Source organism: Carcharodon carcharias, chromosome 19, assembly GCF_017639515.1.
Source record: "Carcharodon carcharias isolate sCarCar2 chromosome 19, sCarCar2.pri, whole genome shotgun sequence".
Taxonomy (NCBI): Eukaryota; Metazoa; Chordata; class Chondrichthyes; order Lamniformes; family Lamnidae; genus Carcharodon; species Carcharodon carcharias.
The window spans coordinates 39,661,267-39,682,823 of record NC_054485.1 but is presented as its reverse complement, the minus strand read 5'-3'; the positions used below and the strand labels follow the sequence as shown (position 1 = coordinate 39,682,823).

Sequence of the window (21,557 nt, the reverse complement as noted above, 5' to 3'; positions counted from 1 at the left end):
TCCCACAAACAGCAATGTGATAATGACCAGATAATCTGTTTTTGTGATGGTCATTGATGGATAAGTACTGGCCAGAACACCCGAGATACGTCCTCTGCTCTTCTTCAAAAAAGTGCCATCAGTGATTTCTGCAGCCACCTGAGGGGCCAGACGTGGCCTCAGTTTATCGTCTCATCTGAAAGATGGCACCTCTGATGCACCATCTATTACATTTACTGAACTGCAGCATCTTAGCTAACATTAGCAGCTGTATGAAGCACAAAATGAAACAAAAGGGTCATTTAAATACTTGGACCTAAACATATATCAAACAGCTTTTGATATCAATCGAGTATTTATTTCCAAAACGGGAGAATTAAAACTTCTACTCCTGGAATTTGTTTTCACATTCATTCCCAATATCTTCTTAACTCTTGACAGCTCATGCAACCTGAAGTCAACATGAGTACTCTGATCACCCCAATATTCTAGCTGGTAACCAGAGGGCTGCCCATGTCAGAGTACCATTTTTATAGATGAACATCTCTTGAAGTCAGGATCTATAGATAGTGGGGAGGGGAGCAAATTTCCACGGGGTTTTCTGCTCATCTGCCTAACTTCAGCAGAAGAGATACAGAAAGTGTGGGAGAAACAATAGCAACCAGGAGAACCCCTATAGAAATTAACTTATTTAATCCATAATGATTTTAAAAGCATCTTCCCTAGAATGTGATTGCAGATTGTCCTGCACCATGTTCCACAGCATTGATTTCGCCTTCCTGTTGAATCAAAGCCACCATCTATAGATGCACCAGCTATCGCTCAGAACGTCAAGCTTGATTTTTGTGCTGAGGTCCTCGAATGAGACTTGAACCCACAACCTTCCAATTCAAGAGGCAAATGTGCTATGAATTGAGCCATGGCTGACAAGTGAAGGAGAGAAAGCGACGGGGAGAGACAGCACGTTAAATTATAGCGTATATGGGGCTTCAGCTTTTAACACAAAATGAAGTACTATATGTATTCGGTCAATATTGGTTAAATGCCGTTTCTTACCACAGGAGATGCTGTTACTGCTGTAATAGTTGCTTCTGATTCAATAGCATCAATGTCTTGTGTCTCATCTAAGAATTATAAAAATGATTTTAATAAGTTATTTACAACAAGGATTCACACTTATGTAATACCACAATAGAAACTAAAAGAAATTCAAGTTTTCAACTACTGCTAAATTTCAGGGTTATACCTGCCTCCGGCCACCTTCCCACTCCCCACAAATAACTATTGCTATTTAACTGTCATCTTGACTGAGATGCACAATCATTTCCCTTTAAGTGAAATTCTTAGAAAATTTTAGGACTTGGTAAAATTGTTCGACGTCACCTGCACAACTCTCTCTATACTAATTATATTACTATACGTCCTTTTGATTACTTTCCTGTATTCAGCCAGAAGTGAAAATACATTTGCTCATAGTAACCATTCAATGACAGTGAACCCACACACACAGACTGTGGACAGACCACTCAATGTAGGTGAGTAATCAAGTTTCCCATTGATGGAAAAACCTTGAGTCCAAATACCGAAGTTTAGTAATCACAAGTTGAGCTAAAGAAAAATTAATGGGAGCACTGATTTGAACTTCATATATAACCCATAAAACCCACTGTAGGCACCTAATGTGCCCAAAATTAAACATTCCAACTTACACAGCAGCCAGGAACATAGGAAAGAGGGGGGTACTTAGTATATTCCTCACCAAATTTCCAAATCCTGTACATTTGCAGCTCCCTCTACCAATTCTCCCACCCATCTGCTATGCACCACTACAGAAGGATCAAGCGAAGATGCCTGAAGTTACATTTTTTTAAATCCCTACAGACAGGAACCAAATCAGTATGCAGCACTTTTTTTTTTACTTAACACTTCAGGTTTTTCCCAGGTTGCTTCCTTGGATTGGCCAGTGTAATCTTAGGGGAAACCTACTGCATCGAGGTGACTGCTGTCCACTCAAGAGAAGAAAGGGGAAGCAAGTTGAAAGCCATACATTTTACCCTACAAGAGCTGGGAGTCAACCCCACAGAGCCTTTGCATGGTTTATATACTCCTGAAATTAAGAAATGTTTTAGGAGTAAATCCTGGCCTACTTCTGCTCCTACTGCCTATAGTCTTATGTACTGAGGTATGTCTTGGTGTTGTTTCCTAAAGGAACCCGACTCAAGAAATTAGCGTGTGGCTCTGACACATGTTTGAAACACTAATTGCAGCATCAATTAATGAATAACGTCTATCAAGTATTAAAATTTTTAAAAGCAACAAAACAAAAACAGTCCAACCACTGCAGTGGCACAAACCATATCACCAGAAGGATTGGTTTATTCGCCATGGCTTAACACAATGGAGGGGTTTCTGAGGCAACACATGGGAACAGTTTGAGGTAACTGCCTCCATTCTTCCTTCCTTACCTGTAGCAAAATATCAAACCTCCACTTGTCACCTCACTGATGCCAAATTGTTTATACTGCCATTGTTTTAGTGCATATTCTGAGAGATTGGAGTCTCCAATTGGTTTCCAGAGTGTCCATGTTATACTCAGCTTTTCTGATTTTTCTTAATGCCAAGAAAAAAAAAATCAGTCTATGATTTTGCTGCCAGGATAAAGGAGGGGGGAACTATCATATAGACTTCAGGAATTGGCTTATGGACTCCAGCCCCTCAAAATCCAAACTAAAACAACAGCAACAGTGAGGTGTCTTAAGACTGACTGTGAAGAATCATAAGCATGAAATTCTGGAAAACAACTGCCATCATGCAATGTACTGTATACCTTCCAATTTATCTTGGTTTATACAGAACTTCATATTATACATATACATTAGAAATAGAACAAGTTGGGTATAAATATAATGATCTACTTTGGACTGATTGAACACAGAAAATAACACGCTCACATCAAGGAAGTAATAATGCAGCCCATTTAGTGGATTTTGCATATTCATTCTTCTGTCAATTATGTACAAAGTAAAGGATAGTAATTTGTTTACAGCAGGTGAAGGTAAGGCTCTGTGAAACAAATCTGTTCGCTCACCACTGCTGCTCTTATTAAGAAAAATGGCTATTGGTGACTGGAAAAATGAAGGGATCTCATAAGTATATCCACATAAATTAGAGCAATTTTTTGTCAACGTGACAACTACATGCACTGGCGACCTATTAATCTAGTTCAACTAACATACTTTTGGAGCTAACCAGTGCATTTGCTACGGCACTGCTCAAGAATAGTCTGGGATACAGGCTATACAGCAAAACAGTCAAGTAGAGAATGGAGCAGCGAACTAGGAGGGAGAGCCATGCTAAAAACAGGCCACCCAAGTGAGGCAAAAATTGGATAGGTGATATAGCAGCGCAAGTTTAAGCAGGAATTGATTTTGGACAATTTGCTGTCAGCTGACAAGTTCAGTGCCAGTGGGGAGGTGGGACAATCTGTACTGGATGCAGTAAAGTTCAGAATGCGGAGCGTGGAGAGTCACTAATATTCACAGATTTCATCTCCACCCCTCCAAATGCTCCTAATCCCATAAACAATACAGCTATGATTCTGCTGTTAGGTTAAACAGCCAGAATAAAGCAGGCAACATCCCCGAGGCAGTGGTCAGCAAGACCCAAATTATTTAAGGTTTCTGTGACAACTGGTCTTGGTGCATCAAACAGGTTTACCCTGGGGTAGGCAACTGGCTGTGTAAAAGCCACACACCAAGAATACATGTCTCTGATGCTCCATTAAATTCAATACAAAAACTCAAAAAGATTTCCAGCATTAGCACTAATTTGCTTGCCAAATATTTAATAATTCTTTTCACTAAATTGGAGCAGCACCTACTTTTTCTTTTATATTTTCTTCCACTCCTTTTGATATTTTTGAGTCACAAAACATTCCTTAAATAAAAGGTAGCTAGGAAACTAGCTACCAGATTTTGATCTTGTCTCCATGCCCAAAAACACAGCCAAGATCTTTTTGAGGGTTTAAAATATAGAATCTGCTTGGATGGAGCAAAGGAAAGTCACTGGTGGGAGTGGTCTACAGACCCCCTGATAGTAACTATACTGTAGGACAGAGTATAAAACAAGAAATAATAGGGGCTTGTAATATCGGATGAAAGCAGGAGCAGGCTATTGAGTTGGATGATCAGCCATGATCATACTGAATGGCGGAGCAGGCTCGAAGGGTCGAATGGCCTACTCCTGCTCCTATTTTCTGTGTGTGTTTCTAAGAAGGGTACTGCAATAGTGGTAGTTTAATCTTCATACAGATTGGACAAATCAAACTGGCAAAAGTTACCTGGAGGGGAAGTTCATAGAATGTATTCAGGATAATTTTTTAGAACAATACATTCTGGAACCAAACAGGATTAATGACCTCATTTTAAAGGGTCCTCTAGGTAAGGAGTGATCATAAGATGAGAGAATTTCACATTCTGTTTGAGAGAGAGAAATTTGGGTCTGAGGCTAGTGTATTAAACTTAATAAAGGCAATTACAAGGATATGAAGACAGAGTGACTAAAATGGAATGGGAAAATTGGTTAAAAGGTAGTGAAGCAGTGGCAGACATTTAAGGAGAACACTCTCAACAAAGATACATTCCATTGAGAAAGGAAGATTCTATGAAAAGCATGCCCCATCATGGATAACTACAAAGTTAAGGATGGTATCAAATTAAACAAAAAGATGTACAATGCTGCAAGGATTAATGGGAGGCCAGAAGATTGATAAAATGTTTGAAATCAGCAAAGGCTGATTAAAATAATAATAAAGAGTGAGGCATTGGAGTGAGAGAAAACTAGCAAGAAATATAAAAATACGCTGTAAAAGCTTCTACAAGTATATAAAAAGAAAAGTGTAGAGCAAATGAACATTGTAGGCTGAGACTAGGGGAATAATAGCAGAGACTTTGAACAAATATGTTGTTCCTGTCTTCAGAGTAGAAGACACAAAAATAATTTCAATAGTAGAAAAGCAGAGTGCAAAAAAGGAAGAACTTCAAACAATTACAATCACTAGAGAAGTACTAGGGAGAAAAAAACTAAAAACTAACTGGAGATTAATGGCTGACAAGTACCCTGGACTTGATGGTCTGCATCCTAGGGTCTTAAAGGAAGTGGCTGCAGAGATAGTGAATGCATTGGTTGCAATCTCCCAAATTCCCTAGGTTCTAGGAAGGGCCCACCAGATTGGGAAAAACAAAAATCTAACTTCATTATACAAGAAGGGAGGGAGACAGAAAGCAAGAAAGTCTGTCATTGGGAAAACACTATAATCCATTATTGAGGCAGTAACTGGACATTTAGAAAATTATAATACTGTCAGGCAGCGTCAATATGATTCTGACATTTGACAATTTTATTTTATTAATTTGACAAATTTATTAAGGGTATAAACAAGCAGGGTGGATAAAGGAAAACCAGTAGATGTAGTGTACTTAGATTTTAAAAAGGCATTCGATAAGGTGCCACATAAAAGGTTACTGCACAAGACAAAAGCTAATGGTGTTGGTGGTGATATATTAGCACAGACAGAGGATAAATGGGTCATTTACAGATTGGAAAACGAACTAGTAGGGTGCCACAGGGATCAGTGCTGGGTCCTCAAATATTTACAACATATATTAATGACTTGGATAAAGGGATCAACTGTACTGTAGCCAAATTTACTGTCAATACAAAGGTAGGTAGGAAAGCAAGCTGTGAGGAGGATACAAAGAGTCTACAAGGGGATATAGATAGGTTAAGTGAGTGAGCAAAAATTTAGCAGATGGAGTCTAATGTGAGAAAACGCGAGGTTGCCCATTTTGGCAAGAAATATAGAAAAACAAAATATTATTTAAATGGCAAGAGACTGCAGAATGCTACAGTACAGAGGGATCCCAATGTCCTTGTACATGAATCACAAAAAGCTGGCATGCAGGAAAAGCAAGTAACTGAAAAGATAAATGAAACACTGGCCTTTATTCTAAGAGGAATGGAGTATAAAAATAGGGAAGTCCTGCTACAGCTGCACAGGGCCTTGGTGAGACCACACCTGGGGTACTGTGTACAGTTCCGATCTTCTTTCCTAAGGAGGGACGTGCTTGCGTTAGAAGCAATTTAGAGAAGACTTACTTGGCTGATTCTTGGAATAAAGGGGTTGTCTTATGAAGAAAGGTTGAGCAGATTGGACCTATACTGACTGGAGTTTAACTGAATGATATGCGATTTTATTGAAACATACAATACTCTGAAGGGGTGTAACTGGGGTAGTTACTGAGAGGATGTTTCTTCCTGTGGAGCAATCTAGAACTAGGGGGTACTGTTTAAAAATAAGGGATCTCCCATTTAAGACAGTGATGAGCATGCTGGGCCATTGGATATATTCAAGGCTAAATTAGACAGATATTTGATCTACAAAGGAGTCAAGGGTTGGGGGGGGGGGGGGACACAGGCAGAAAAGTGGAATTGAGGCCACCATGATCTTACTGAATGGCAGAGCAAGCTTGACGGGCCAATTGGCCTACTTTTGCTCCTATTTCTTAGGATCTTAAGACTGGGAGAACTGTGGACAAGGTTTTAACTCATTCGAAACCCATCCACTTAGTGTCAAAATTGGGTCCTATATGTGGGAATCTATGGCCACAAACATAATTACATCAAGAGCAAGAGGATAACAAAGGAAAGAATAGGGCCTGGTGGAGGCCAAAAAGGTTACCTGTGAGAGAACGGGAAGACGTGCACTTGGTTTTTAATGAATACTTTGCAGCTCTCTTCATTAAATAGGCGGATGATGTAGACATTCTAGTTAAGCAGGAGGAATATTGGATATGACAAGCATAGTGAAAGACAAAATATTAAGGGGCTTAACATCTTTGAAAGTAGATAAATCGCTAGGCTAGGATAAGGCGGACACCAGGTTGTTAAAGAAAACAAGGGAGAAAAAAGCAAGGGCTCCAATCATCATTCTGGTGTCCGAGGATCTCTAACGTTATGCTGTTGTTTACAAAGGAAGAAAGGAATAGAACAAGTCATGACAGAACAGTCAGCCTAGTCTTGGTGGTGGGGAAATTACTGGAAAAAAAATGAGCGATGATATTCATTGTTGTTTAGAAAGACAATCAATCAGCATGAATTTGTTCAGAAAGTTGTATCAGTTAGATTTGATTGAATTTTGAGATAATAAGGATGGTCCATGATGGTAAAATATTTTAATGTAATCGTGGATTTTAGCAAAGTTTTTGACAATGATTTACATGGCTGACTGGTCAGAGAGCCCATGGGATCAAGGGTAGATGGCAAACTGGATCCAAAATTGGCTCAATGGCAGGAAGTAAAAGCTAATGGTCAATTGTTGTTTTTGTCACTGGAAAGCTGTTTCCAGTGGGGTTCCATAGGCTAGAGTTCTAGATCCCTTACTATTCACGGTATATAGCAATGATTTAGATTTAAATGTGGGTTGATTACAAGATTACAAAGTTTGCAAATTATTCAAAAATTGGCTGTGTGATTTATAGTGAGGAAGAAAGCTGTAGGCCACACGAAGATATCAATGGACTGACAAGGTAGATAACAAAAAACAGCAAATGTAATTCAAGCCAGAGAATTGTAAGGTAGTGCATTTTGGAAAGCAAGCAAGGCTAGATAATGTACAATGCTGATAAGTGTAGAGGAACAGATAGGCTTTGGAGTAAATATCCACAGATTCCTTAAGATAGCAGAGCAGGTAGATATGCTGATGAAGAAAGCATACAAGATACTTTCCACTATTAGCTGAGGCACAGAACATAAAAGTAGGGAGATTATTCCAGAGCTGGATAGAACAACGGTTAGAAGAAAGCTAGAGTTCTGCATACAGTTCTGATCACCGCATTACAGGTAGGAGGTGATCATATCAGAGAAGTTAGAGGGGATTTACAAGGATGTTGCCAAGAATGGAGAATTTTAAATATGGGGTCAGATTGGATGGAGTGGGGTTGTTTTCTTTGGAAAAGGAGACTGAGGGGAAATTTAATTGATATGTATTGAGGGGCCTAGATAGAGTGAATAGGAAGGGTCTCAGCAGAGAGATCAATAACCCGGGAGCACAGATTTAAAGTAATTAGAAGAATTAAATGGGAGTTATGGAGAATTTCCTTCACCCAGAGGATGGGGAGAGTCTGAAACTCACTGCCTGAAAGGGTGGCTGAGACCAAAACCCTTGTAGAATTTAGAAAGTATTTAGATATGTACTTGAAGTGCCATAACCCACAGGGCTACAGGCTAAGAATTGGAAGGTAGGATTAGGCTGGATAACTCTTTCTTGTTCAGCACAGACATTCACCTTCTGTACCATAAATCCCTATGATTCTATGGTCTTCTTTACTGCTGACTGAAATTACATAATCAAATGGAGTTCTGGGGTAGAACTACTCAAATAGAGACCTAAAAACCTTGATGCCATGCTCTCCACTCATTGCCTTGCTTCCTTCTGTCACCTCAAACACAGCTCCAAATCCACAATTCCGATTGATTAAATGTCTGGATTCTCCTGCTCATTTGTACAGTGAAGCCTCACTGTAGTTGACAGACACATGAAAATTTGGCTGAGTTGCTGGAAGCTTGGTCCTTTATACTGTCGAGTGGCAGGAACTGTATTCATTCAATGTTCAAGGGCCTTCAATGTCACTTTCTGCCTTCAAGGATACAGCCTTCTCTCAGAGGCAGAATTCCTCTGCCTGATTACTGTTAAAAACTTGTCTTTCAAAATCTGTTTCCATTAGAAAAAGCCTCCTATATAAACAAATATAGCTTACTATTTCTTTAGCAGCAGCAACAACTGAAAAGTACCTGCTAATGAATTTCTGCAATTCAAGAAATGCGCTAGCAATTTACATAGCATCTTTCATGATTTCAGGATCACTCCAAGTGCTTCAGAACATGAAGTACTTCCGAAGTGAAGTCACTGTTATAATGTACAGAAACACAGCTGCCAATGCACACACAGCAATGAGATGAATGTCCAGATCCTGTTTTAGTGATTTTGGTTGAGGATAAACGTTGGTAAGGCACAGAGAACTCTCCAGGGCCTTCTTCAAATAGTGACATGAAATATTTTACAACCACCAGAAGGTTAACGGCTAATCCAAAAGGGAGCAACTTCAAAGCTATAGTACCCTCTGTACTAAAGAGTAAGCATAGATTACATGCTCAAGTCTTCAGAGCAGAGATTGAGCCCAAAGCTTTATGATTCAAAGGCAAGAGTATTAAAACTGATACTTTGGCTCAGTACTCCCATCTGAAAGCTAAGCAGCAAATGCACTGAATTGGACATTTTCACTCTTATATGCTTAATGACATGAATTGATTGTGCGCCAGCCAGAAACCAGTTACAGACCCACCACCCCCCCAATGCTTGGGGATCAAACAATATTTTAATACCACAAAAATACAGGCCAATAAATAAACTGTCAGATTGAATAAACTAATTTTGGTGAAACGTACACAAGGCGCCAGTCCTCCATGTTTCTACTGATAAGAGAAACTCAGCCTCCATATTCTTTGGTGCAACCCAAGTTAAGCAAATGATATTAAAAGGGAGATGATATAGAGCCAGTGGTCTCCTTATATAACATAAAAACACCTAAAGAACTCCTTACAATATGGAGTTTAATTTTAATTTTGCATGGAACAAGGACTTCTTGTTCCAATTTTCACTCTCTTCTGAAGCTTTTTGCCCTTGCAAGAACCACTGAACAATGAAAAGGAGAGGAAACTATAGCTGATCTTCCCTTCCTGAAACAGAAGCAAAGGACAATAATGCAATTTTTTTCTGGCTGAGACCAGCTGAATCTGTGAAGCCTAAGATTTGGGCCTGTGTGGCTTATTTATTGGAACACATTTGGCAAATGTGTAGTAGCACATTTCTTCATTCTGGTACTAACCTGCAGATAAATCTTCATGCTCAGTCACTTTCCGATTCTTTTCATTTCTTCCCTTATCCAGGACTTCAGCTTGTGCCTCCACAGTCCCTCTCAGTAAAGAATCAACTACTGTTGGCAAACCATCTTTAATCGCTAGCCTCGTCTCTGACAAAAAATCTTTCTTGTCTGACCTTTTCATTGGAAATCCAACAGATTCTTTTAGGATAACTGCTTTACGTGATAATGCTGCAGCTTTTTCATCTTCACCTAGAGCAGGCCTACCCCCTGCTCTTGAAATATCATCTCCATTTTCAGCAATATTAAATAGTTCCGTTTTATGCAAAGTCGAACTATCTTCATTCGTATTAGACAAAGTTGTTTGGTGAACACCCCGATTCTCATCTCCACAATCAAAGCGTCTGTCACAATCATTTAATAGCAAATCCTTCTCAAAGTTGTTAGCACCATCTGATGCACACTCATCAGGTTTGCTTCCAATTGACTGCTTTCTACATTTTAGCTCATCAAGCTCAGACTTCCTCCTTTTTTCCTCAGCTTCATTAAAAATGCCCTGTTCAACTCCATTTCCTTCTTCAAAATTATTACTAAGAGTAGTTTGGTTACTCTGAGTGTGCTGAATGCCTAGACAGTCCACTGGGTCAAAATCAACTTCATTGTCATTATCTTCCCCTAAAGGCACAGCAATAAGTTCACTTGAGCTCATATAGTCATTTTCATCCTCATCCAACAGCCGATGTCCTCTATGTAACAAAGCTTGCTCTTTATTGTTAAAAACATCACTTGGCCTCCCAAATGAGTCACTCTGACCAAAGTTGCTTTCATTCACGGTCACAGACAGTTCAAGTCTTCTCTCGGCTTTAGCTCGATTTGTTGTGCTGAAGTCCAGTGCCTCAGAAGATTCCCTGGATGGAACTGGTTGCCAACCACCCTCCGTATCCATCTCGTCCTCACCTAAGAGGAAAGCAGAAAGACTGTTGCATAAATACATTGTTAATTAGTTTATATAGAATGCATAATTTACAAACATCCCTCCTTTAATGCTTCATGGTCTAACCTACTGTTGCCCTTGTATCTGATGGCGATCCAATTGACACCAGCCAAAGCCCGACATTCTGAACCAAAGAAAGTGTGCTACAGCCCCCAGAAACCTGAAGCTCCACAACTTCCGCCTGGTCTCAATGCAGGCCTAGCAGCCTTCTGTCCCCAAGCCTGTTTGCCTGATTTATAAACACTATTCAAAATTAAGTATTTTTTCAGCCACAGTCCTGGCCTGAATTCAGGCCCTTTCACTGTACATGTTCTAGTGTCGCTCATTGCCCACATTCCTTACTATTGTCACCACCATTGAAATAAAAAAATTGGGACATAATGATTGCTTTAAATTATACACTGTTCAGGGGTAAGTACTTAATGTGAAAATATGCACACATTATTCCATACAAAGGTAGGTACAATTTTGTACAAGCTAACATTTAAAATAACAGCAGGGATTATGAAGGCTAATTACACTGACTACAAAAATAAACTGCAGATTGTAAATCAATTGAAGTAGTTTAAAAATGACAGAAATCAAGGAATGAGTAGATTAGGGGTCACTTTAATATTTTAAAATTATATTGTTGTTCAACGATAGAAGATCTACTAGCATACTAAAATTTGGCATGCCTATAGTGATTGGAATTTTATAATCTAATTTTGTGACAAAATAAAGTGTAACAATCATGCTCTCTCAACTTATGGCATCATTTCAACCTTTCAATTGAATTGGTACCCAGTAGCCACGTTTGCCAATGGATGTCCATGTGCAAATATTGCCCTTTTTCAGCTGTTCTATATTTAACTCCACTGTTTATTTGAGGTGCACTGGATTTTACATTCTGCGACCAACACACATTTATTTTTAATACAAAATAACAGAAACAGATTAAAAACAACTTCCCCAGATTAGCAGCAATGGATTTCCCTAGAATGTGTGAACATTTAATTTTCTTGAAAAAAAAAAGAGTTATGCAAATACCATCTGTTGCAGAGATGAAACTGCCAGAAGATAGCAAGATGTCAGCATAGATCTAGAAGATAGGCTTTCCTGGTGACCCAGAAGTCACATTCTCTTGAGGCATCTGGATTGAGAAGGCGCCACATTTGAGTTAACTCATAATAGTGCTACAATTAACTGCAGCGCTTTGGGTTAGTAAAGGAAAATATCAGCCACTGTTTCTGCTTTTCATTGCTCACTGGTGACTGACTTGAAGTACATATGTGTGCTTGCTAATAGGTGCCGGAATCAAAGTGAGCCCATGATGTCCTCTACTGATTGATATCCTGCTGATGCTTAACATGGGCTGCAGTGGTTCTAGAAGGCAGCTCACCACCAACTTCTCAAGGGTAACTAGGGATGGACAATAAATGCTGGCCCAGCTAGCAAAAACTACATCCCAGTAATGAATGAATAAAAAAAAAAACACTGCCCCTGAATAACAGCTACTTGACTGAAGTGTTAGAGGATGACTACCAACTGTCGAATCGTATTTCAGCAAGGAAGTGGGTCCTTCTGAAGAACACAGAAAAATTAAAGATGTTTTCCATCACCATACGTTTTGTAGTTGAATTATATTGTTTATAAGGTTTTTTTTAAATGTAAAAACATGTTTCATTAACCTATTTATTTTTGTAAGCTGAAAATGTGCAACAAGGATGATACAGGAACATCCCTGTTCCTACTGATGCTCAATTTGGCATTATGCTATTATAAAAGCTTTTTTGAAAACATTCATCAACTGCTGCTACGTTATATCGTAGAAGTATCTGAACAGCCTTTACATGAATTATTGCTGCTGTGACAATCAGCCTATGAACCACACAGCTTCCAAAGTATTGTAGAAGATCTGAAAACACTTGCTTCAAAAGCAGATAAAGACCTGCCCTTGCATTATTTAAATACATGAACCAGCCTATAGTATTTGTGTCAAATCAGCATGTTACCACCAGTATTTTATATACCTCTGCAAATCTCTCAAATTGTCCTTTTACAGAGAATTTCTATTGTACCTACCATCACACAGCATAAGCAAACTTAACCCCAAACACCTGTTCATAATTCAGAGAATGGTGTTTAATTTAATGAAAGCACACACAGCTGTAAGTCAGCAGCATCCTTTTCGGTGCCAAAGTACCAATTTTACACAAATACAAAGTCTTAGTGAAATATATCTGAAGTAACTTGTAGTAATTACATCAGAATCATTGATCCTTCAGTGTGGATGTCACCACGCATCACTGATATACAGAACATTGGCGGTCTGCACCTACTATGAAAGCCAATGCCAGCAAAAAAACAACAGAATTAAGCCAATTGTTAGCTTCACATTTACTTAATGATTATTATGATCTTCAGGTCAATAACTTTTTAAAGAAAAAATGATTCCCCACAACTTCCACAAAAAAATAAAATACTGGCCTAGATTTCATTTTTCCAAACATTTTCTGTAACAAATCAACTAAAATCAACATAATTCAAACATTAATTAACAGGAAAAAACAAAAAATGCTGGAAAAACTCAGCAGGTCTGACAGCATCTGCGGAGAGAGAAAAACAAAAGTTAATGTTGCGAGTCTGTATGACCCTTCTTCAGTGCTGAAGCCCTTCTCCAGCTCTGAAGAAGGGTCATACAGACTCGAGGCGTTAACTTTGTTTTTCTCTCCCCACAGATGCTGTCAGACCTGCTGAATTTTTCCAGTATTTTCTGTTTTTGTTTCAGATTTCCAGAATCCACAGTATTTTGTTTTTATCTTAGGAATTAATTAACAGGCGAAGGCTATTGCAAATAAAAAGGTAAATTTTGCTTTCAATAGTTGCTACAACAAAGACATGCCTCACGCAGTTTTAAGCACTTGCATTACTTTCCACACAATTGTGGGACCACATGCAATCTCTTAGTTTTTCCAACTCAGTCTCCACTATGAAGGTTCTCATTTTCCACCCAATTGATCCAGCCCTCGATTCACATTCACCAGCAGTGGTTTGCCATCTGATGTCCCTGGATATGGTTATCTGAGACAAGAACTATCATGTCCAAGAACTTTCTCTCATTCGGGTAATGATAGTACTGATGACAAGAGTCCCCACAGACTCCCTTCTCCAACTCATGCAGATGGTCTCATGGGCTCTGGCAACACTGAAACAGCAGCAATTGGTGTTGTCCAATCCAGAATCCCTTGCTCTTCCTGTCTTCAGCTCCCTGCTTTTTCGGCCGGTATAACATACATGGTAACACAGACTCTGCTACTGAATCCTGCTTCAGCACTAGGATCTGTTCAAAGACTGTCAAACTGAAAATTGTTCCATTCAGAGAAAACATTGCTTGTTTCCTCTTTGCACAAATTTTCAGTGTTTTCTGAACTGTCAAACAGAAAACGCTGACCCAACCCCACTGCAATTAGCTATCTATTTACCCTTTGCTTTTTAACTGTTTATTCCTATGGGAATCTCAGGTCACATGGGAATTTCTTAGAACCTAATGATGTCATAATCAGTAAACTAATTAACCTTCTTTGAGACTACTCCTCAACGAACTTTGATTTTAAAGGGACATTGCACAAAATACAAGCTTTTCTCAGTGCAAGTCATTAAATGATCTAACTGCAATTACTTTAAGGTTGCAGTCTTATTATATAATTGGCATTACCTCAGCCACTCAAGGAGATTAATGCCTTTTCATCATTCCTGTATATCCAACACGGATCAATTACAAATATTTTAGAAATTCCTTTTAATCTCAATAAAGAAAGACAATTATATTTCACCTTTAATAGTTCAAGCATTCTGCATGGGCTGGTATTAAATTGAACACTGGATTTATTTCTTTGTAATAGGAATGAAATTAAAGGTTAGGGACAGAAAAAAAGGGCTTAGTGCTTTTAACAGTTAAAGACATGGATGCCAAACATGGTGATAAGGGATACCTAAGAAGCTGGAGGAAAAGAGAATTCTTGGAGGGTTGTGCAGTTAGAGGAGTTTACAGAGATAGGAAGGGACAAGGCGATCAATGAGGAATTTGAATATGAATGAGTGAACTCTAAATTGCAGGAAACGGCAGATCATGAGACAAGGTAGGTTTGCTAGTACAGGGATAAAGGATAAGCGGGACACCATGCAGGTTAGGATGCAAGAAGCATAGTTTGAGGCTATGGACAGTGGAGTTTGGTAGGCCAGCTATGAAAATGTTGGAATAATTGGGACAAAGGCACGAACAAGGGTTTCAAAAAGGCATGGTAATTCTAACTATTTTGATTTAATTAGCTGTTAGCTGTATCAATTGAGGTTAAGCAGATACAGGTGAAGGGCATTGATTGAATAGTTAGTTGAGTACAAAAAAGGGACACTTATTGATAAAGGAGGAGATATCAACCTGTCTTGCTTCACTCTGTGAATGAATATATTCCAAGAAAAGACTGACTCTGGTTTCTTCATTCACCAACTGGTTATCAGGAATATAACAATGGCACTAGCAGTGAGAAGATGTTACACAGCGGAATTAGACAGTTTGCGGTGAAAATCTTGGGAGGGTTGGAAGCTCAGCTCAGTCAAATAGGATGCCGAGTTGAGAACAGTCAACTCTAACCTGGGACAATGGACAAGGACAGAGTCAGAGTCGGAAGCAAGTGTATGAAGCAACTTTGCACCCATTTCTTTTTTTTGAGAGCCCAGGTAATTTAATTGCGTGGACACTTCACTTGTTTTTTTGCATATCCACGCAAGCCTGACAACTTAAAAGAGGTTGACGTTTGCGTGGTTTGTGTGGGGACTTTCAGGTTGCTTTGTAATCACTCAGCTTGCAGGGAACATTGCTATGACATTTACAACGTGGACCAAAGGCTATGACTTTGCTCTTCCTAATGCTTAACTGGAGGAAACTGCGGCCTATCTAGGACAGAAATGTTTGACAAGCAGGTTGACAACACAGAGGAAGTGCACAGGTTAAGAAGTAGTGGAGAAGGAGAGCTGGGTGTTGTCAACATACAGGTGTAACACAGCATCAAGTTTTCAGGTGGTTTATCAAGGGAACCAAGGATAGATACGTAGACACATTCTGCACTTATACACACACTATTGCACAAAGAGAAGCCAAAGAATTTAACTGAAGACCAAGTTAGAAAATCTTTGCTCCCAATGATAAGTTGCCATTTGTCTAGACATGACAATGATGACGACGACGGAGTTTCAAATTAGAAACTTACCAGAAGGAATGGAACGAAAAAGGTTAACATTCAGAATTGCTTAGAGATTGATGTTGTCTAAATAAGGAATTGATTTTTGAAATTAGGAATAAGAAATAAAGCTGCCCAAAGCAATTAATCAGGTAACAAACCAGGTTACGCAGATCAACATTGGTGAGATTTCTCCAGTTCGGAAATTATAAACTGCAGCAGCAACAGGCCTGTTGACGACAGATAGCAGAAGGGGGGCAGCTAATGCTAACATTTAGCAATGCATCCATTGAAATATCTTAAATCCTCTTAAATTCAGAAGCAAAAAATTGTGTCTAAAATGCCAGCTTGCAATATAAAATTTTTATTTTAAAAAAACTAACACAAACTACTGGCAGCCAAACAGACAACAATTTGAATCAAATTCCAGGGAGTGCCAACAAATACTTTAAGAAGTCCACTAAATCTACTTTTGGCAAGGCTTCAAGTAGACTTTTCAGAAATAAATCTGAGCAGCTATTCATAAACTTAGTCAATTTTTGATGGTTCTCCAACACGTTCCTCCCCTTCTCATGTTTTTCTTCAGAAAGGTAAAGCAAGCTCTAAATGATGTTGCAGTTTCAAGTTTAAATTGCTTCAAGAACAAACTGTAACAAGAATATTTGTCAGCAAGTATTTGAGTTAGCAGGCCAGAAGGTCTGACTCCAATGACCAAACGGTCTGGGTGTCCCATTTCAACCAGTAATACAGTTGGGAATTTGGTCTCAGCACCTCTTATGCATCCATCTACAAAATATTCTAACAGCCTCAAGTTTTCCAGACATCAATTGAAAAACACATCCCTCTTTGTTGTTATGATTCCTGTAGAATGTAAGAAAAGGATCCCCACAACACCACTGAAAGAAAACTGCTGGACAAGATTTCACTTTTTAAAACTCTTCCTGTCACAAATCAACATAATTCAACATTAATTAACAGGTGAAGGGTATTTCAAACGAGGTAGTAAATTTCACTTTAAATAGTCAATACAACAGAGACATATATCATATAGTTACAAGCATTCGCATTACTTCCCACACAAATGTAGAACCACTTTAAATCTCAGTCTTTCCAACTTGGCCTCTATTTTGCTCCCATCCAATTGTTTCAACCTTGAGTCATATATACCAGCAGCCACATTCCATTCAAAGGCCCCGAACATGGTTACTACTGACAAGACACACATCTTTGTATCCTCTCTCATTTGAGTAACGACATTTCTGACAACACAGAATCCCGACAGACTCCCCTCCCTGATCCCTTTAAATGGGTTCTGGCAAGACAACAGCAACAATGGGTTTTGTCCTATCCACCTTGCCCTTCCTGTCTTCTGCTCTCTCCAAATGTATAACAGACACACACACACACACAGTTATACAGTCTGCTCTATTCTCAGTACTGCTGCGACATCAGAATTTATTCAAAGACTGCCAAACTGTTCTATGTGGAGAAAACATTAATTGTTTCCTCTTTACACAAATTTTCAATGTTCTGAACTGCCAAACAGCAAAGACTGGCTAACTCAACCCCACTGCAATTAGTTTTTTATTTACCCTTTGCTTCTTAGCCAGTCATGCCCATGGCAACCTCAGGTCACATGGGTATTTCCTGTACCTAGTGATGACATAATAATGAAACCAATTAACTTTTTTTAGAATATTATCCAGCCTACTTTTGGACATCACACCGAAAGATAATACATGTTTCCCAAAGCACGAGTCATCACACTGTCAGAGTAGAATTTTCACTTTACTAATCCACTCAGCAGCCAGATGTCCCCTCCACAAACTCCTTACAACTCAAAATAAGCAATGCCATGACAATTCACAAATGTTCAATAAAATGTTTTACACTGAAGATCAATTTCCGCACAAATTGAAAGTTTTCAAACTTTTCCTCACTCAATGCCCAATCAGCATCTTGCTATGTGTACCTGACATGGATATTTTCAGCTATATATTAAACCACAGTCTTCTTATGTTTCATATGGCAAATTGATCAGTTCTGCAGTGCCTGTTCACTCTTCTTATTGCAGGGTCTCCATAGATGTAGATTCAACCTTTTGTAGGATCAAATGAATTTTTTTGTTAAGCAGTTTTTTCCAAATTCAACATTCAAAGATAAAGCACTTACTAGCATCACCATCTTCTTCCCATGTGCCAGGAGAAGCAGCATTGCCAAGGTATTCGTCATCCTAGAAGCAGAGAAGTCGCAAAAATATTGGAGTGAAACAAATGATATTTAATCATTGAATACAACTGTACTCTGTTCCACTTCTGGCAAGAAAAATTATCCTCCTGGAAGTTATCCATTTCAAAAATCAGTTATTTTAATAAGTTTTATAAATGGCGTGCTAGTGAATTGTGTATTATAGTCCTGCACATAATGCACACTTCTCGCAAGTGTCACACCTGCTGGCTGTAACACCTTCAGTCACCTCTCTCATCAACTCAAGCTTATTCAAATATACATAGTATAGTTAAACAAATGTACCCATGCTGCAAAGTAATATCACATGGCATTTAACAGAAGCTCTAGAGGACCCACAGAAATTAGAGACACACTGTTTGTATGGACTTTCAGAAGGCAGAACAGAAACTCCGTTCCAAAATAAACACAAACTAACATCCAGTAACAATAATACACACACAATCTCAGAACTGTTACAGTGCATGAGGCCATTTGGCCCATTGTGTCTGCACCAGCTCTCCAAATGAGTATGGCACTGGGTGAAATTCTCCTTCCTTTTCCCCATAACGCTACAGGTTGTTTATTTTCAAATAATCATATTTCCTCTTGAATGCCTCAGTTGAACCTGCCTCCACCATACACACAGGCAGTGCATTCCAGACCCTGTGTGAAAATGTTTTCTTTCTGTCATATAGTTATTGTTCCTTTTGCCAATTACTTTTAAATGTGTGCCTTCTCGATCTTCAAGGAGAGGCAGTGGCTTAGTAGCAAAGTCACAAGACCAGTAACCAAGGCCCAGGCTGATGCTCTGGGGAAATTGGTGAAATTTAAATTCAACTAATAAATATCTGGAATTGAAAGATAGGTTTTTATGACAATTAATAGTCTCAGTATTTGGTGCCATGAAATTCCCTGGTTCACTAATGTCTTTGGGAGAAGAAAATCTGCTGTCTTTACCTGGTCTGACCTACATGCAACTCCAGACCCACAGCAATATGGTTGAATCTTAATTGCCCTCTGAAATGGCCTAGGGGGTCTCTCAAGTTGTACCAAACCACTAGAGAAAAGTCAAAAAGTAATAAAACAGGACAGATCACCTGACATCGACCAAGGCACCAAAAATGAAAACAGCACACTCAGCCCTTATGACCTTGCAAAGTCCTCCTTACTAAGATCTGAGGGCTTGTGCCAAAATTTGGAGAGCTGTCTCACAGACTAATCAAGCAACAGCCTGTCATTGTCTGTAAGGTACAATTCCATGAATATGACTATGTCCCAGGCACCACCATCACCAGCCCTGGGTATGTCACTGCCACCGGCAGTGGCACCATGATCTACAATCGGGAGGAGATTTATCTGGGAGTCCTCAACATTGAGTCTGGACCCCATGAAGTCTCATGCAATCAGGTCAAACATGGACAAGGAAACCTCTTGCTGATTATCACCTACCACTCTCCCTCAGCTGATGAATCAGGGCTGCACGAATGTAGAACAACACATGGAGGAAACAAGGGCACGGAATGCACTCTGGGTAGGGGACTTCAATGTTCATCACCAAGGGTGGCTCTGTACCACCACTACAGGTCAAGTTGGCTGAGTCCTGAAGGAAATTTATGCAAGACTGAACCTGCAGTAAGTGGTGAGGGAACCAAGAGGGAAAAAAGCCTACCAGACCTTGGCTTCACCAATCTACCTGTCACAAATACATCTGCCCTTGACATTATAAATAGGAGCGACCACTTCTCAGCCCTTGTGAAGAGGAAATCCAATCTTCATGCTGAGCATACCCTCCAGAATTGTGTTGCACTACCACCGTGTTAAATGGAACAGATCTAGCAACTCAAAACCCAGCATCCACGAGTTACTGTGGGCCAGCAGCAGCAGCTGAACTGAATTCAACCACAACCTGTGACCTCACGGCCTGGTACATCCCTCACTCTACCACCACCACCACCATCAAGCTAAGGTTATCAATCCTGGTTCAATGAAGAGCACATACCAGGAGTAGCACCAAGTATACATGAAAATGAGATGCCAACCTGATGAAGCTACAACACAGGGCTGCCTGCATAATAAACAGAAGAAGCAGCATGCAATATAGCTAAGGAATCCATAATCAATAAAGCAGATCAAAGCTCTGCAGTCCTGGTACATCCAGTCATGAAGGGTGATGGACAACTAAACCAGTAACTGGAGGAGGCGGCTCCACAATTATCCCCAACCGCAAAGATGGGGGAGCCTAGTACATCAGTGCAAAAGAGAAGCCTGAAGCATTTGCAATGATCATCAGCCAGAAATTCTGAGTGAATGTGCCATTTCGGCGTCCTCCTGAGGACCCCAGCATCACAGTTGCCAATCTTCAGCCAATTCAATTACACCATGTGATGTCAAGAAAAGGCTGAAGGCACTGGATATTGCAAAGTCTATGGGCCCAGATAACATCCCGGCAATAGTTCTGAAGACCTGTGCTCCAAAACGAGCTGCACCATTAGCAAGCTGTTCCAGTACAGCTACAACACTGGCATCTACTCAACTATGTGGAAAATTGCCCAGTTATGTCCAGTGCACAAAAAGCAGGACAAATCCAATCTGGCCAAGTACCTGCATAGCAAAATTATGGAAGGTGTCATTGACAGTGCTATCAGGCAGCAATTGCGGGGCAAAAACATGCTCACTAATGCTCAGTCAGAGTTCTATCAGGAGGTGAGAACGTCTGCCGATGCAGCTCCTGACCAAGTACGTCTGCCGATGCAGCACCTGACCAAGAACGTCTGCCGATGCAGCACCTGACCAAGAACGTCTGCCGATGCAGCACCTGACCAAGAACGTCTGCCGATGCAGCACCGGACCAAGAACGTCTGCCGATGCAGCACCTGACCAAGAACGTCTGCCGATGCAGCACCTGACCAAGAACTTTTGCCAATGCAGCACCTGACCAAGAACGTCTGCCAATGCAGCACCTGACCAAGAACGTCTGCCAATGCAGCACCTGACCAAGAAAGTCTGCCAATGCAGCACCTGACCAAGAACGTCTGCCAATGCAGCACTTGACCAAGAACGTCTGCCAATGCAGCACTTGACCAAGAACGTCTGCCAATGCAGCACTTGACCAAGAACGTCTGCCAATGCAGCACTTGACCAAGAACGTCTGCCAATGCAGCACTTGACCAAGAACGTCTGCCAATGCAGCACTTGACC

General features: G+C 39.9%; 1 protein-coding gene across 6 annotated transcripts in view; it reads right to left on the bottom strand.

Moving 5' to 3' along the window:
* zmym4.1 (zinc finger MYM-type containing 4, tandem duplicate 1) overlaps positions 1 to 21,557 on the bottom strand; it is a 104,465-nt gene that overhangs the window by 70,185 nt on the left and 12,723 nt on the right. For 4 of the 6 annotated variants that reach the window (XM_041212584.1, XM_041212587.1, XM_041212586.1 and 1 more), the window contains exons 2-4: positions 18,303 to 18,363; positions 9,924 to 10,874; positions 1,036 to 1,103 (exon numbers count right to left, since the gene is read on the bottom strand). In XM_041212584.1, coding sequence (XP_041068518.1) covers positions 1,036 to 1,103; positions 9,924 to 10,874; positions 18,303 to 18,363 — 1,080 coding nt within the window. Of the gene's footprint in view, positions 1 to 1,035; positions 1,104 to 9,923; positions 10,875 to 11,940; positions 12,044 to 18,302; positions 18,364 to 21,557 lie in introns of all 6 variants that reach the window. The other 2 variants (XM_041212590.1, XM_041212588.1) reach the window with 2 other exon arrangements.